Source organism: Topomyia yanbarensis, chromosome 3 (genome assembly GCF_030247195.1).
Source record: "Topomyia yanbarensis strain Yona2022 chromosome 3, ASM3024719v1, whole genome shotgun sequence".
Classification (NCBI taxonomy): domain Eukaryota; kingdom Metazoa; phylum Arthropoda; class Insecta; order Diptera; family Culicidae; genus Topomyia; species Topomyia yanbarensis.
This window is the reverse complement of record NC_080672.1, coordinates 50,375,310-50,390,889: the sequence shown is the minus strand read 5'-3', so window position 1 is coordinate 50,390,889 and position 15,580 is coordinate 50,375,310. Positions and strand designations below refer to the sequence as shown.

The following is a 15,580-nucleotide window of genomic DNA, read 5'->3' as shown; positions in this document are numbered from 1 at the left end:
AAACGCCGAATATTCTGTTGATCTGGGACGGAACATGCGAATACGGTCTTCTATTGCTCTCTCTTGATTTTATTTTCCTAAAAAAATGGTATACAATATTATTTCAGGCAAATGTCGATGATAGTGCTGTATCCAAGAGATTGTTCCTTTTGATTTTCATTTCTTTTTTTGAATTTCCAATTCTATTGTGACACAACTTAGTTACGGGATTTGAGTTTCGGCTTCGTCTCATCAGAGTCTGCCACTATCTTAGTGGCATGACTAAGCTAGCGTCGGATTGACGCTAGCTGCAAAATAACGAAAACGCAATTGTGTTTCTAAGCTAGTCCTGCGTGATGTCCCGTAAGAAAAAGAGTTTTGTTTAAGCTGATGAAAATTAATAAAATTGAAACTTGGATTAGCTTAGCAAGCCAATGCTATATTTTCTCTTGATGGAGAGAAATTTTGGTAAAAACTATTTTTTTCACTAAGGATTAATTCTCATCAGCTTAATCAGAACTTCTTTTCTCACACGTAAGTTCGTTTTTTGGAGCTAGCGTCAATCCAGCGCTAGCTTAGTCATGATAAGATAGTGTCGGATTTTGATGAGACGAAGTCGAAATGCAAATTCTGTAACTAATTTAGTTATGGGTTGTGTGCTGCTCTTCGCGCGCAAAGATGGTTTTAAACAATTTTCTTCCTAGTGAAAAAAAATAGCTGTTACCAAAATTTTTCTCAACCAAGGAGAAATATAGCAAAGTGTATTCTGACATTCATTTTTAATTGTTTTCCTTGTAAATTCTATCTTATCTATTATTTTTTGTCAAGTCCAACTTTCTAACGAAAAAAAATCTGAAAGTTAATGTTACCTTAATTCTCTTATATTATTATTCATTCAGTTTTTTCTGATGTTACAGGCCACTTGTTCTGTTCACTATGAATCGGTTGTCGAAACAAAAGGTCATAATTTGAAACATATTTTTTAGGAATATGCAACATTTTATTTTTCCAGTCAAACCTTTAGTATTAGAATAGAAAAACATTGAAATCACATCACAAGCTCACGATCTCTCCATCGAGTACAGCTTGCATACGCCATGGTCCTCGTATCCGGGTAGGCAAACCTGGAACGGTGCGTAGTACACGTAACCCTCCAGGCAGAATTCGAGCTGAGCACTTCCACCGGCACAACTGTAATATTTGCTGCAATCACCGGGACTCTGCATACGGCCGACATAACCTTCGCCGCAGGTCGGTCTCACCTTGCAAGTGTTCCAGTCACCATCGACGCAGCTGATCGATTCCTTGGAGAAAATTTGACCCTCAGGGCAGGTGATCTCTTGGGCAACAAATTTGGCACACTCAATATACTGGTAGCAGTTCACTGGATGTTGCCGGATTCCGGTGACTACGTTGGTGCACAGATTGTTGTAGGTACTGGCCTCGTTTTCTGGGCGACAAGTTACACTAGCAGCGAATAGTGCTACTATTGTTAGCAGATTACGTTTTGTAGAGTGCTTCATTGCTTTGTCGTTGGTGTAACTATTCTGAATTGATGCAGCTGGTCAATGGTTTAAGTAGCCGATTGGATGAGCCGAAGTTGTCTTTAACGTTATCTTTTTATTGGCACAATAATACAACGAATATAAAAAAACAGATATCGCTCACAGGTGACATGGATCTTTGTTGATTGATAGTGCACCCAAAATAGAAACCTCTAGCATTATTTGTAAGAGCAGTTTTCGTGCACCATTGAATTTTACTTTTTAATCATTTCCGACCAACAGAACCAATCGTTCACTCGTGGCTTAGCCAGGCACGTAGCCAGAGGGGTGGCTAGGGGGCTAAAGCCCCCCCCGAAATTTTTCAAAAATAAATTTAAAAAACCGGTGACTTTTAACAAAACTTGTTGCTTATTTGGTTTGAACAAATTATTGAGAAAAAGTTAAAGAAGGCTATTTCTAACCACCGAAGGCAATGGTCACTAAATTCAGTGTGCTTTATGCTTTTGCTCGAGCCAGTGCGAAGCGAACAACAAAAAAGTAACTTTTATATTGTGTGCCTTGTCTGAAGAATACAAGAGACTGTTACTTTAATTGTAGCTGTAATAATCTGTCGAGATTAGTGATTAGCAGAAGCAAGAATTGGTGCTCCAGCCAAATGCGGTGATTATAAAATTATTGATCATTCGCATCCTGAAGGTGTAAATAGAGATTAGACTTTCGGAAACCGGCTCTATCCAGTTCTACCATGGCAGGCATTTAGCGCTCAACAAATTAGTGCAGACGAAACCATTCATTTCGCACAACTTAAAGCACAAGGTTGTGTGTGACAATGCTATAATTAAGATCCTTCTGTATATGGACTATGAGAAAATGAATGTTCCGCTACAAGATCGGATACCGCTTACTCGCAGATTAATGTCACATTTGGGAGAAATGGAATCTATTTGGAAGGGCAATTATTGAGGGCGAAAAGCAAGGAAGATATTCGCGAACATAAAGGCAGCAACTACGATGATGACACGGAAATGTACAATAGCGAGATAGAAATGAACTACTCCCCCCAAGACATAGTTGGTGAGGAAAAAAATATTTCCTCGCCTCGTAAACAGGTTTTCACGTGCAATGGCTAAGCGCTTGCGCGAGATCTGTAGGATAACCACATAAACTCGTTATATTATTTTTATTGTTTACATAAGGAAATATATAAAAGACCCACGACCCAGTTTGTTATTTTTAAATGATAAGTTTTTGAATTGCACACAATTTTGAATTTCTGTATTAGGTCAGTGCACACTGCACACTCTGTTCTCTGTACACTACTCTGCGCTACACAAAAAGTATTTCAATTTATCTGAGAACGATTGAGCCGAGAATAAAATTTTCATTTCGCGTCATTTTAACGCAATACCATTTTTATTAACGCTTCATTTCATTGTTACGAGTAATTCGTTCCGTACTAATACACTGTTAATCCGTAAATCCGTGATATCTTCGACAAACGTGCAAAAAAAAATACTTTTAAAAGTGGACCGGGCAAAAAGTGGTAAAATAATAGGCAATCACGAAGAGGGACTAAAATGTTGGGACTGATTGAATCTATAAGTCAATAAGTTGGGATAACAGTTTCGATTTCATGTCTTAAGTATGTGACAGTCTTTCGTTCCGTTTTTGCTCGTCATGGAATAAAATGAGAGAGATAATCTTAAATAAGAGAGCAAAGAGAGGAAAAAATCAACCAATCTAAATCGACTCAAGATCACTCTTCTATCTTTACTATACACTCAACACGAGTTCTTTCCGAATTGCGCTCTGATCTTCTCATTTCGTCTTCGTTGCGTTAGGTGCAACAACTTTAATTGAAACTTTTTCCCAAATAGTGATAAAACAAACATGTAATCAGACAAACATTACAACTTTCTTCAAGAAATCATACATCTCTTCCAATCTTGATGATGATTGAAAAAAATCAAGAGCTAATTATTTTTATTCACAAACAAACCTATTACTAAACAGATTAGTGTTCATATTTGTTTAATGAATTGGCAAAGAGTTTTGCAAAAGTTTTACAGGAAATGGATAATTTGCTGTAATTTAAAACAGACAACTCTAAAAGAAAGCCTCGGCAAATTAGGTGCAAGTGCGATGTGTTCTCTTCCATGTGTCGGAAGCAAGTGATGCTGAAATTATTATCTATGTTTATAGTCTCTAGTTATTTTGGTGGTGTCATCAATGTTATATTTACCAAATTTTATGTAAATTAGAAGCATTGAGTAATCAGTGCTAAGTAATTTTCTTTCGATTTGTGAATAGATTCTGAGCAGTTTCGCTCAGTAGATTAAATTCTGGGTAGTTTCCATTAGTAGATTAAATCATTGAAATATATATTTGACATTGTCCAAAACCCCACGAATTCCGAAATAAAACCTTCAAATAAATAAATAAAACCAAAATGTTCAAATATAATATTTACTTAATCTAGGTAATCTTCTCAAGTTACAACGGTTTTGCAAGATTGTCAAAAGTCAATAGAGCTAAGGCATTCTTGCTTTGTAGTGAAATCAGTAGTTTTTGCACTCACTTTATATTTTGACTTTTACTATAGTTTTAGGGATCTAGGAAAATCAGTCTACGATATTTTTAATTCATAAGTACAATGATATAAAAAGTACCTAAAAAGAATCAACTTAAATAGATAAAAAGATAGTTATTCTGAGTTGCCTGATAATGTTGTCGAAGATAGTCTTTAACCCATTACCTATGAGAGTCAAATGAAAAAAACATGTGTTTTTTCAGGATTGTTTTGATTACGACATGATCAGTATCATTTAAATTGAAAATTTCATAAAGTCGAGTTAACGCAAACTTCGGATGAAGTCAAAGAGCTAGTAATAGTAGAAAGAAACCTGATCATGAAAATAGGAGTTGAACCTATTTTCTGCATCTACAAATCGCCTGCCTTATCAGAAGATTTGAAGCAAATTTCGACATTCACTTTGTTCGGACATTCTTTGCAACGGTAAACTTTGATTTCACACTGATATATTCCTATTCATGGGGACAACCTTGACGTTGGTTTCGTTCTTCTGATTAGCAAATGCGTGTAAAGTTTCATGAGACGGGTTTTTGGATATTTTTCTACTCATTCCAATTTAGCGTCTTCTACAAATTGTAAAGGTGTATCGAATGTGTAGCATTTTCAAGCAGCGTAGCATGCAGCGTAGCATTTTCAAGCAGCCCTTAATACTTTGAGCTCTTGACTATTCATTTTTGTAACTAGAGAAATTTCTAACTTGTAAATCAAAAATAATCAAATTTAATTCGTCGATGCACTATAGCCTTTCTTGTAACAGGCAACATATTATTAGAGTTTTTAGTGTCTATTGTCTTATTTTTGGAATTGTTTTCACTAAGAACTTTTCATAATTACGTTCAGTTTCCAGTGATTGTTTCAAGTCATCAGAATTAATACATTTATGCAATAATTTTTAAGCCCCTCCCGAAACAAAATCCTGGCTACGGGCCTGGGCTTAGCCGATAAAAATCACACCAACATTCAGGCGCATGAAGCGCAATAGGACAAAATTGAGCATGTGCAAAGTATTGTATATAGTAAGTCATTGATTTACATTTCGACTTCGTCTCATCAGCATCTGGCAGCGGACTTGACCACACGCTTACTAAATCCAAAAATGAAAACTTATATAGAATATTTTTGCAGTACTGCTGACTAATATTCATGAAGATCTCACTGTTTTTTCGGTGTCGATTTTCGTACCATTCGACTTTAAGTGAACGAATTTTATTTTAAATGTAAATGATTCCGACCGGTTTAGTTTTGAGTGCGCTTGCTTCAATTCAGTCGTAATTCGGCCAAACGGTACGGCTTCTGGCGATTGTTAATGATTATTACAAATTGGTGTCCTAAACTGTGTAAGTACCATCATTATCATTGTTCATAATGACGCAGGGAGATCAAATCTTCAAAAGTTAATTTACGTCCAATACTTAGCAAATAATTGACCTTTGGCCTAGTATAGATTGTCGCTCTAGTGGAGTAAAACAAACAATTATAACAGTTTTGTTTATACAAGTGAAATCCCAAATAATTTTCAAAACTTGTTTTAGAACATTATCCAACCGATTTTAGCATTTCACGGCATAAAAATTAAAAACGAATTCACTTTTTATAATATATATAAAAAAGTGACCAGCACACTTAAAAAGTGTAGGTCACTTTTTTATTTTTATTATATGAAGCACTGTGCAGTGGACGTCATGCCCAACCCAGGTTCACCTAACTAACAATGTAAACAATCTTATCCCCTGTTCCTGACTAGCAGCCGGAACGGTGCCACTCACTAATCCCTAGATTTTCTGCGCGTCAGTCTTCGATTATTATCAACAATCGAGCCATAAAAAACCTAAATGTATACAATGATAAGCATCCCAGATCATGAGGAAAGCCAGCTGGAAGCACTCGTTTTTTCGGCGTCGCAAAGCAAAAAAATAGGTATATCACTCGATTCGATATGGTCTACGAATCTTTTGATTATTATCAGTGATTCAACTTATCAGATGTGATTTAGGGGACCCGTTTGGCCTACCGCACACTTTGATTAGATCAGGTATAAAAGACGTGCATTCGCCGAGTCTGAAATCATAGCATCAATTGTAAACAGTAAAATCAGATCAGTGTTACGTGTGAGATGAGGTCCTTAGCAGTAATTTTAATATTAGTTTTAGTACAACGATCAACCGTAGCTACTGACTCCGTCAATCCGTGTGAGGGAATCCTAACTGGGACGTTGATTGATCCGGACTCTTGTTACAAATTCGTCATCTGCTATAAGGAGGAACCGGAGTTTATGACCTGCCCTGAAGGGACTATTTTCTCCATAGATGAAGTAGACTGCGTTCCAGGAGATCAGGAAACTTGTACAGAGGGATTCCCGAACGAGCCTGAGGAGGGAAATCCATGCAGGGGAATCGTACTTGGTCGCTTTCCTCACACCGAAACTTGCACCAAATACAACAGCTGCGTATTTGGTCGACAACGTGAACAATCCTGCCGGAAAGGCTACGTATTCTCCGATCGGTTATTCATCTGTCTACCAGGAAACTCCGAATCCTGTCAAGTACAAATCTTTCCTACAACTACAACACCAGCTCCAGAGGACATCAAACCGATCCCGGTGGACTATTGTGTGCGCAATCAAAAAGCCATCGGTCGACTGCCGCATCCTCAGTTCTGCACCCGTTTCGTAGAATGTCGTATGTGGATTCCACAGGAAGTTCTCTGTCCGAGCTGGATGGTGTTTACCGACAGGTTGAACATTTGTCTACCCGGAGACCCAAACACATGCCGGACAATTCTGGGTCCTGGTGCTAGTACGCCCGCACCCAACCCTCCAACTAGTACCCATCCTCCGATATCGGATGATATCTGTCCGCCGAAAACTGTGGCGGTAATTCCGCATCCATACTATTGCTACATGTACATTACCTGTATCCTTGGTAGAGCCAACGAGCAGGTGTGTCCATCGTACCACGTGTTTTCGAATAAGCATTCGGTGTGTCTTCCTGGCGATCGGGAAACCTGTACGGTTTACTGGGAATGAGAGTCTCAAGTGATCAATTCGTTCTGTGATATAAAATATGTAAGGAAAATAAAGAAAAAAAGTTTATAACATTATTTACCATATACTGATTCGTACAATGATAAACTAATAAAATTCCACCGGGTTGTGCGATTTGTTTGTTTTCGGAATTTGAAGGGGTCGAGTATCCAAACTTAGGTATAGGGTTGCCACCCCTCCGGATTTGAGCCGGACACTCTAGTTTTAGGAGCCGATCTCTGGGTTTCCGGGTTACATCAATTTCTCCGGGTCTGAAGTTGTTTGTTTCTAACGAGTTCTGACCAGAAAGAAGAGCTTCGTTCTTTTATTGGAGCCTCCCTAACGACTGTGATGATGAATAACAGAATTTGCGCCCAGCAAAATTCCGTTACCAGCTTTCCTGTCTGCTTCACTTTACTTCTCCTGTTAGCTGTGGCAGAGGGCAATTCTTGTTCGGCTTATCCTCCACAGCGAGAGTGGCCGGGGCTTTTGGATTTTTTGTGTCTTAGCCGGGGAGTTTAAATTTTACTCTTTACTTATATTAATCGATGATTGGAAACGTTGTTATATTAATCGATGTTTGTAAACGCGAAAAATTGACAGTTTAATGAGAAAAGCTCAGAACAGTGGTGTGCATTTTGCTTTGTTACAACATAGCACTAAACGGTGAATGTGAGTCAATTTTGGTAATTGATACCTTGACGAATTGCAAAAAGAGTTCAAGAATTTATACTTGTCTCACTTCAATTCAGCAGGATGATATGGTTTCAACGTATACTCGTTCTTCTATACAAGGCTATTCCAGATCAGTAAATATCTCCGGGTGAAAGCCTCACCTGAGGTGGAAACCCTACTTAGGTAGGTAGTTTCAGGGATTCGATGAACATCATTTTAAATAAATTGATTGTAATTATTTAGAGAATGAAAAAAAAACATTAGAAAAAAAATTGAAATAAATTCAAACAACGAACTATGTAAACTATATGTAAAATGAAGAGAAAGTACGGGTAATGGCAAAATTCAAATGTTTTGTAGGGAAATAAAAAAAAACAAGAAAATAAAAAAATAAAGGTAAACGTATAGGAAAATGGTCAGCAGAAAAAATACTTTCAAAATAGGTTACATGGAAAAAATGAATAATTAACAACAATGAATAGAATGAAAGAATTGGGAAAATGTGAATGCGGGTACAGAGATCGTTGATGAATAATATAAAGATTAGTGGCCCTAAGGGACTTCCTTGAGGGACACCGGTTGGTGTTTCAAATACGCTTGAGGATGTGGTGCCGATTCTAACAAAAGCGGATCGTTCAGAAAGGTAAGATTGTAACCACCTGGTTACATCATTCAATTCATTTAATCATTCATTCATTGGCCAATATATCCCATTAATTGACAAAAACTTTCAGTATCATCTCGTTTTTGAATATGATTTTTTTATGGATTTAATAACAATGAATGACAAACAATGGATTTCAATTTTCTTCAAATTGTTAGCGTTATTTCGAATTCTTTTAGAATATCAATTGAGCTCTTAAATAGTGGTAGTGGTACTTCGACCAAGAGAATTCTACTGAACAGGAGATATACTTCAAGAGATACGTAGATATGCGCTGAAATCAGTTATAATTTCGAATTAGAGTCATTACTAGACAGAATTTTAGAACGCTTCCATTGCTTTTTAATATATAATAGCTTAAAAACAAATAAATATGCTCTGCTTTATTTATTATGCAGCTCGTTGCACTAGGAGGAAAAATATCATATTTTCTTCACAGTCACCGTAGAGTGCATTGTTTTGATAAATCATATCACTTTTCTGTACCATATTTAGGAGTATTTTTTCGCATTTGTGAACAGTTTTGTTGATTTACTTGGGTGTAGTACTTCACTTCCTCGAATATCCACAAAGAAACCAAAAGCACTAACCACTCTCGCTGTGGAGGATAACCCAAGCGAGCTTTACTCTGTTCCATAGTACGCAAAGGCAGGGCACACTTCAGTATCTTTCGAGAATCTTTGTGGGGAGCATATTATACGGTGACCCATTGAAACGAAGGTCGTGTGGGGAAAAGTAAAGCTGAACCCAAATGGTGGTGAACACTTTTTAAATGGCACCGAGAGGGGCCCTCCTTATCGATTAGGACCTGCAGTCCGAGGATGATGTTTATGATGACTATGTGCTGGACGATCCAAAAAATAATCCACTGGATTCTTCCGGGCGAAATCCGAATTACCTGAACGAAGACTCGGGACGCGCCTCTAAAAACCGCTGTGGCCACCCTAAATACAAATTTGAGAAGTTTTCTTTTTCTTTCTAATAATTGATTTCGATAATAATCCAGCAGTTGCGAAGACAGGAAATTCAATAAATCAAAAAAATCGATTTCATATTGGCGAAATTTGAAGACAACCCCATGACTTCTAATCAAATCATTTAACTTTTTTAAACCTAACAAGTCGGATCTTATTTTTGTTTCGATTATAGCAATTTTATTCTTAGGGTCATTTGCTTGTTCATTCAGGTTATTTCTATAAAAAAAATCTGTAGTCCGGTGTGCGGGGTTGGGAGTCGAACGCAGATGAGCTGCGTACATGCCTATCGATATACCAACTACGTTATGCCTGCCCGGGTCTGATTTGGTAAATATATATTTTATATTAAATAAATAAAATAGCTTAGAATTTTTGCTATTCTAATTTTATCATACACAGATTTTTTATTTCTATTGCATTTTCAAATAAATTTTTGTTGAAAAAGTATTTGTCGAAATTTTAGTTTTTGGTAAAAATCCGGGTCCCCCTCAGAACTCCGGGCCCAGGGGGAAACACCCCGTCCCATCCCTCTCGGCGGCCCTGTATAAAACACACGATTTATTATTCATGTTCCTGTTTCGTAACGTAAAAACGCGATCGATCCAGAATTCATGGCACTTTATTGATGATTTTGGGAACATTTTTTCCGTGTAGAGTCATTTGTTTTTGACTGGTCTAACTGAACGCATCAACCTCTGCTACTAGGGTCGATGCGGTTGGGACTTTCGGACGTGAACGATTCTTGACCGCGCAAACAAATGTGTTTGTAGGTCCGCGTTTATCAGTTTAGAAACGTTCACTTTAGACCAGGATGCTTTCATGTTTGCGAGATCGCAAGCATAGTTGTACGTAGACAAAGCCCAAGCACCTTAAAATTTACGGTCGCGTAGTTTATTTTAAAACGAATAGCTTTGTTGAAGCTCGCATATTGAATGGAGGTTCCCCTAAAAAGTTATTTAACTTTGAAGACCAACCTTTTTTTTAAATTTCCTATTCTAAGCATGTTCGAGAAAGAGAGGCAACACATAACTTTACATGAGAATAACTTTTTACTGCAAAATCGAATCAATTTGCAGTCTTCAGCAATGTTGATCCTTACACCTTAAGCTATATATCTGCAGATTTTGGGATGCACAAGATGATACTGGTATTTTGTACTGAATTTATTGTTTCAATTGCCTATTTTCCATATATTTTCACGTACAAACTTGAAAACTCTTGTGAATGAATTAGAGTTTTCGAAAAAAAGGTCATATTTGACAAGTGGCATTTGAAGCCGATTTCCGTTTGATTTAAAAGTGTTCAGAAAAAAGTCAAAACTGTTGCCAGTCTAGTATGTAACTTCTCGTGGATAATTTTATAACCGTATGGTCATTCGCATATTCGCGTATGTTCTTGAGTGATCGCGTGGACCATGAAACTGATACTTAATTTTCAATGTTCAGTTTAGATACTAGAAGAGAGTTCCCTCATATCACTAGAGTTGGAAATCTGGAATTCAGAGAAGTAGTTGTGCTCTTCCGGTTCCTTCTAGCAAGGTGCAAAGGTGGATAATTGTCTCAATCAAAAACATCTAAAAAATTTCAACTCAGCTAAAAATGACCTTAGTTTTGTGTGTTTAAATTTATCGGGTACACCGAAAACCCGTAACTCTGGTAAAGGTTATTTATTTGTTAGGCACATTCTGTGCATGATTTTGCAGCCAGAAAAAAATAATGTGCATAACCTACTTCATTGTAATGAGAATTTCGAAGTATTAATTCATTTACAGCAAAATACTCAATTTTTATAATATTAAAGCGATATTATTTTAAACTATTATACTGCCCATGATCGCATATCAGTCCCATAAAGATAGGAAATCCCATAGAAAACGGGACAACTATGCGATCATGGGTAGTATAGTGGTGCTCCCTCCGCTAAAACTACGACGGAACTGACTTCAATGTACCATATATCAATCCTGTAACTTCACCCCACATCAAAGCCCATCCTTTCATTGTCCATATCGAATCACTTTGTGTCTGACACGACCCACGCTAGTTATTGTTCCGCCACATTCGATCAAGGTCCTTTCGCTGTGCCTGTCGGCATGGAAGAAATTGGACAGCTCTCCTTCACACACGTGCGGCATGTGGTCAATTTTCTGCACCCGCATAGTCCTTTTGTTCGTACGTAGGTACTGCATTGACAATCGCCCATTGTGAGTGGGTATATTTTATTGCCATTTCGCAACATCTATCAGCCGTTAAATGTGCGCTAGGGGTGTGTGCATCTGGATAAATGCCGAGATTCCGAACCCCAAAATTGTCTGTTAATTATCCCTCCACCGCGCGCGGGCCATCAATTCCACCGACCGTGTAAAAGGGAACAAAGCCAGTTGTCGCGTCAATGGGGTGATCAAGTCATAATCTACTGGTAAGTGCTCGTGTTTCTGAAGCGTGTAGCCAGCTGCCCGAGATGGTTCACATTTTTCTTAATTTCGCTGATAACAAATTGACTCGTTTAAGAAACTACCGAACTAACATCGATATTTGTCATGTCCCGGTCCCGACGGGAGTTGTAAGTTGTGTCTACTCTACCTCTAATGGTGTAGAACAAATGTTTTCCGTCCGGCAGAACTCTTTCACTCTGGCTGTCTGGTTAGCTAGCTGCTATCCACCTTCCACGAAAAAATAGTTACCCGAGACCTCCGGGTATGGCCGGGAAACCATCTCAAACTTTCGACGCCGTGTTACTTCTGCACTGACTGCTCCAGTTTGCTTGTGTATCGTCCTTTTTGAGAGACGCTTCATAAGCTGATAATTAATTGCCCTCTGCTCAGGCGACTACTTTACATACGGCCTAGTTATACCCGGGAGCTGGCTGGCATCCGACGAAACAGGAGAACCACGGAGAAATGATAGTGTCAAAAAGGCAGATGTTGCATCGTGTTTCGTTCGTATGATTTCTCTCTCTCTCACTTTACTTTCGGTGGTAGTTTTCCGTTTTTCGATAACCCATTAAATGGGTCTCATTGATGCAGGCACGTTTCTCCTACACCCGGTGCCCCGGTGGATAGATTTTACGAGCCGTCACGAATTTCTGGTGACATTGTTTCGGTGGACAGCTACGTGCTGGGCCGTTGGCGGTGATTAATTTATTGTAGGACGGGTTCGCAGGAAATTTTATGGATATCAGTTATGTACTTTGAGGGTGTAAAATTTTTTCGATTCGTTCGAATGGTTGAGAAAATTTAGATATCTCATACAATAGTTCATGCAGTTTATGAAAACCAGGCATGAACGATTCTGACAAAATGTCTAGATTTTCAGAACATTAAACTTAAATGAAAGCTGTGATATCGCTATAAATTGCTCTGCGCAATTTTTCAGAAAATGCTCAAAAATCTGCAAATCTGAAAAGAAAATCTACAACTACTCCTCAGTTCTCTAAAGATATATTATTTCTCTAATATGTTATTGAGCTCGTAGAACATATTTTCAGAGACACGCCTCGAGATAACATCTTAACGGAGCCACGGAATATTCATATTTTCAGTGAACAAGTAAAGGGAAGCGTTTTGTTTTATTTCTGCGTACGCAGATTTTCAGTGCGCGGAGAACTACTTCCTTATTTGATTAAAATCGATTCTAATTTTTGCGTTTTGGTTTTTTGCCAATAAAAAAATCGATGGTACACTTTAGTTACAACTAGGTAGCCAGGATTTTATTTCGAAGGGGCTTTAAAACTTAGTGCACAAATCTTTAATGCTGATGACATGAGATAGTCACCAGAAACTGAATTAAATTCTCAATGAGAACAATTGAAAATCTAAGACAATAGAAACTAAAAATCCTAAAAACATATTTTTTGTAAGGGTTACAAGGTTTTTTGGAACGTGTCCAATAAGGAATAGACAGTGAAAAAATGACCGGAACGGTGAGAAAGAAGATACGGTGAACATTCATTCATCTTTTTATTGGAAACACTGAGAAAAGATATCTCCTCAACCAGGAATCGAACCTACGATCTCCTATCTCCCATGTTTTTAGTCTCAAACAAGGCTATAGTATATCGACGAATTGTTAATGTTGACTTTGATTTTTATTATTTATTCACAAGTTCCACTTTACTCTCACTACAACAATGGATGTTCTAGAGTTCAAAGTATTTATGAGCTAACCGAATATGACAGTCCTTGATGGTGCCAGAAAAGGCAAAGTGACACGTTTAAATAGTGTAGAAGGCACTGAATCGAAATGAGTAGAAAAATATCCATAAAATGTTCGAACGAAGAGAATGTAGAATTTTGAACTAAATGTTCTGATTTTGCAAGCAATTTGGAGATGCGCTGAAACGGTTCAACTTCGATTTTCTTGATCTGACGTCTTGCAACTATCATCAGTTCTAAGGCATCCTGCTAATACACTTTTTTGATATATTCTAATTAAAGTAAACTATTTTCAAGGTAGACCTTTGCCATGAATGATTCTTAATGATTACAATATATATCAACTAAAGGAAACTACCAAGAATTCAGTCTATCAAAGAAAATTGCCCAGAAATAGTCCAAAAATCGAAAGATAATCACTTAATGCTGATTACTAATGTTTTCTAATTTACGTAAAATTTGTTAAATGTATTATTGATGACACCACCAAAATAACTAGAGACACTATCAATATTAATAAGCTCAATAACTTCAGCATCTTTTGCTTCCGACACATGGGAAGGGAATACATCGCACTTACCCTTTACGGACGAGTAAGGAAGGTGTAAGACCAACTTTCTATGACGATTTCGGGTAAGTCAATTCGTCACTTCGTTAAATAATATATATTGATACAAATCTGTTCGGTAGTTGGTTTGTTTTTTGAATAAAAGTAATTTGCTCTAAATGTTTTTCCACAATGACCACAAAGATTACAAGATATTCGACTACTTGAACAAAGCTGTAATGTCTGTTTGATTACAAGTTAATTTTTCCACAATTTGAGAAACAATTTTAATTAAAGATGTTGCAGCTAACGCTTCGAAGTCCTATGTATAACGAAGATGTGTCTTTTAAAATGCGAGGATCAGAGCGACATTCCGGAAGCACTCCCCAGCCAACATTTTGATTCACTTTAATAAGTTGCAATTTGATTAACTGTACTCTTCAACGATGTGAATTGGTTGTATAAATTGCACAGATCTCTTCAATGTGAACAAAAGTGGAGGCCATATACGTACAACAAATCGGTATAGTAGAACTATGTGATTTACGACGAATTTTGATCTCATCAGAAGCATTATACAATCGTCTAGCTTATCATTTTGAGTTTATATATGATCAACTTTACAATCACACAGGAAGGTTTATGCAGCTTAAGGTCCCCAATGTGGTAACAAGAAGTATTTTTTTTAAAATAATATTATGAAAATAAAAATCAGGATGAAATATCCATAATTCTGTTATAAGACACAGATACGCCCACACTGATAGATATGTTTTTCATGGATGAGGTTGGAGTTACTGGAACATCAATTGTTAAAATTACCTGCTACGATTTACTTCCAGTTTCGAACTCAATGTACTCATCTATTTATACACTGTCAAGCAGCGATTATATTTGATCATTTTTATCGGTTTGTGATTACGATCTAAAAATACCATAATCCAACCTAAATATGGCACTCCAATGATACCTTCTATACCTGTCAAATCACAAGCTATATTCTGTACTAAAGCCATTTTTATTGCTCAAATATTGAACTAGTCTGGCAGAGAATTTGCGAAGTGCTATAAGGAGGTGACGTTTTTTGAACGATTTTGCAGTTTAATCCAATTGCAAATTAATTTCTATACAATGTTTCAAAATTGTCTTTATTATTCCGCATGTACAATTTTATTTTAAGTTGTAGTGGACTAGTAAATAACTTCAAGTCAACATTGTATTTCGATCACAGATTTGCGTTTTATGTGATCTTTTTACAATAAAATATAATTTTTGCTTGCACTATTTGTAATTTTGATTTAGTCTATCATTATTTGTAATTTATTGTAAACTTTTATATACGATTGCTGGTTTGCTGGGTCGAGTTAAATGTATAGAAAATATAGAAGAGGTACTTATGAGTCGATTTGAATTGATTGTTTCTCTCAAATTATTGAATTATAAATTCAACCAGTTACAACATTTT

General features: G+C 37.0%; 2 protein-coding genes across 2 annotated transcripts; one reads left to right on the top strand and one right to left on the bottom strand.

Moving 5' to 3' along the window:
* Window positions 1–1,040: 1,040 nt before the first annotated feature.
* On the bottom strand, window positions 1,041–1,502 carry LOC131686923 (uncharacterized). The gene has a single exon (XM_058970954.1). The coding sequence runs from the start codon at window positions 1,500–1,502 to the stop codon at window positions 1,041–1,043; it is 462 nt and encodes a 153-aa protein (XP_058826937.1).
* A 4,656-nt stretch (window positions 1,503–6,158) lies between these two features.
* On the top strand, window positions 6,159–7,141 carry LOC131692617 (uncharacterized). The gene has a single exon (XM_058979774.1). It carries the CDS (start codon window positions 6,191–6,193, stop codon window positions 7,100–7,102), a length of 912 nt encoding a protein of 303 aa, XP_058835757.1. The 5' UTR covers window positions 6,159–6,190; the 3' UTR covers window positions 7,103–7,141.
* The last annotated feature ends 8,439 nt before the right edge of the window (window positions 7,142–15,580 follow it).

Coding starts and splice junctions, on each gene's coding strand:
- LOC131692617 (XM_058979774.1), top strand. CDS start 6,191: ATGAGGTCCTTAGCAGTAATTTTAATATTAGTTTTAGTACAACGATCA.
- LOC131686923 (XM_058970954.1), bottom strand. CDS start 1,502: ATGAAGCACTCTACAAAACGTAATCTGCTAACAATAGTAGCACTATTC.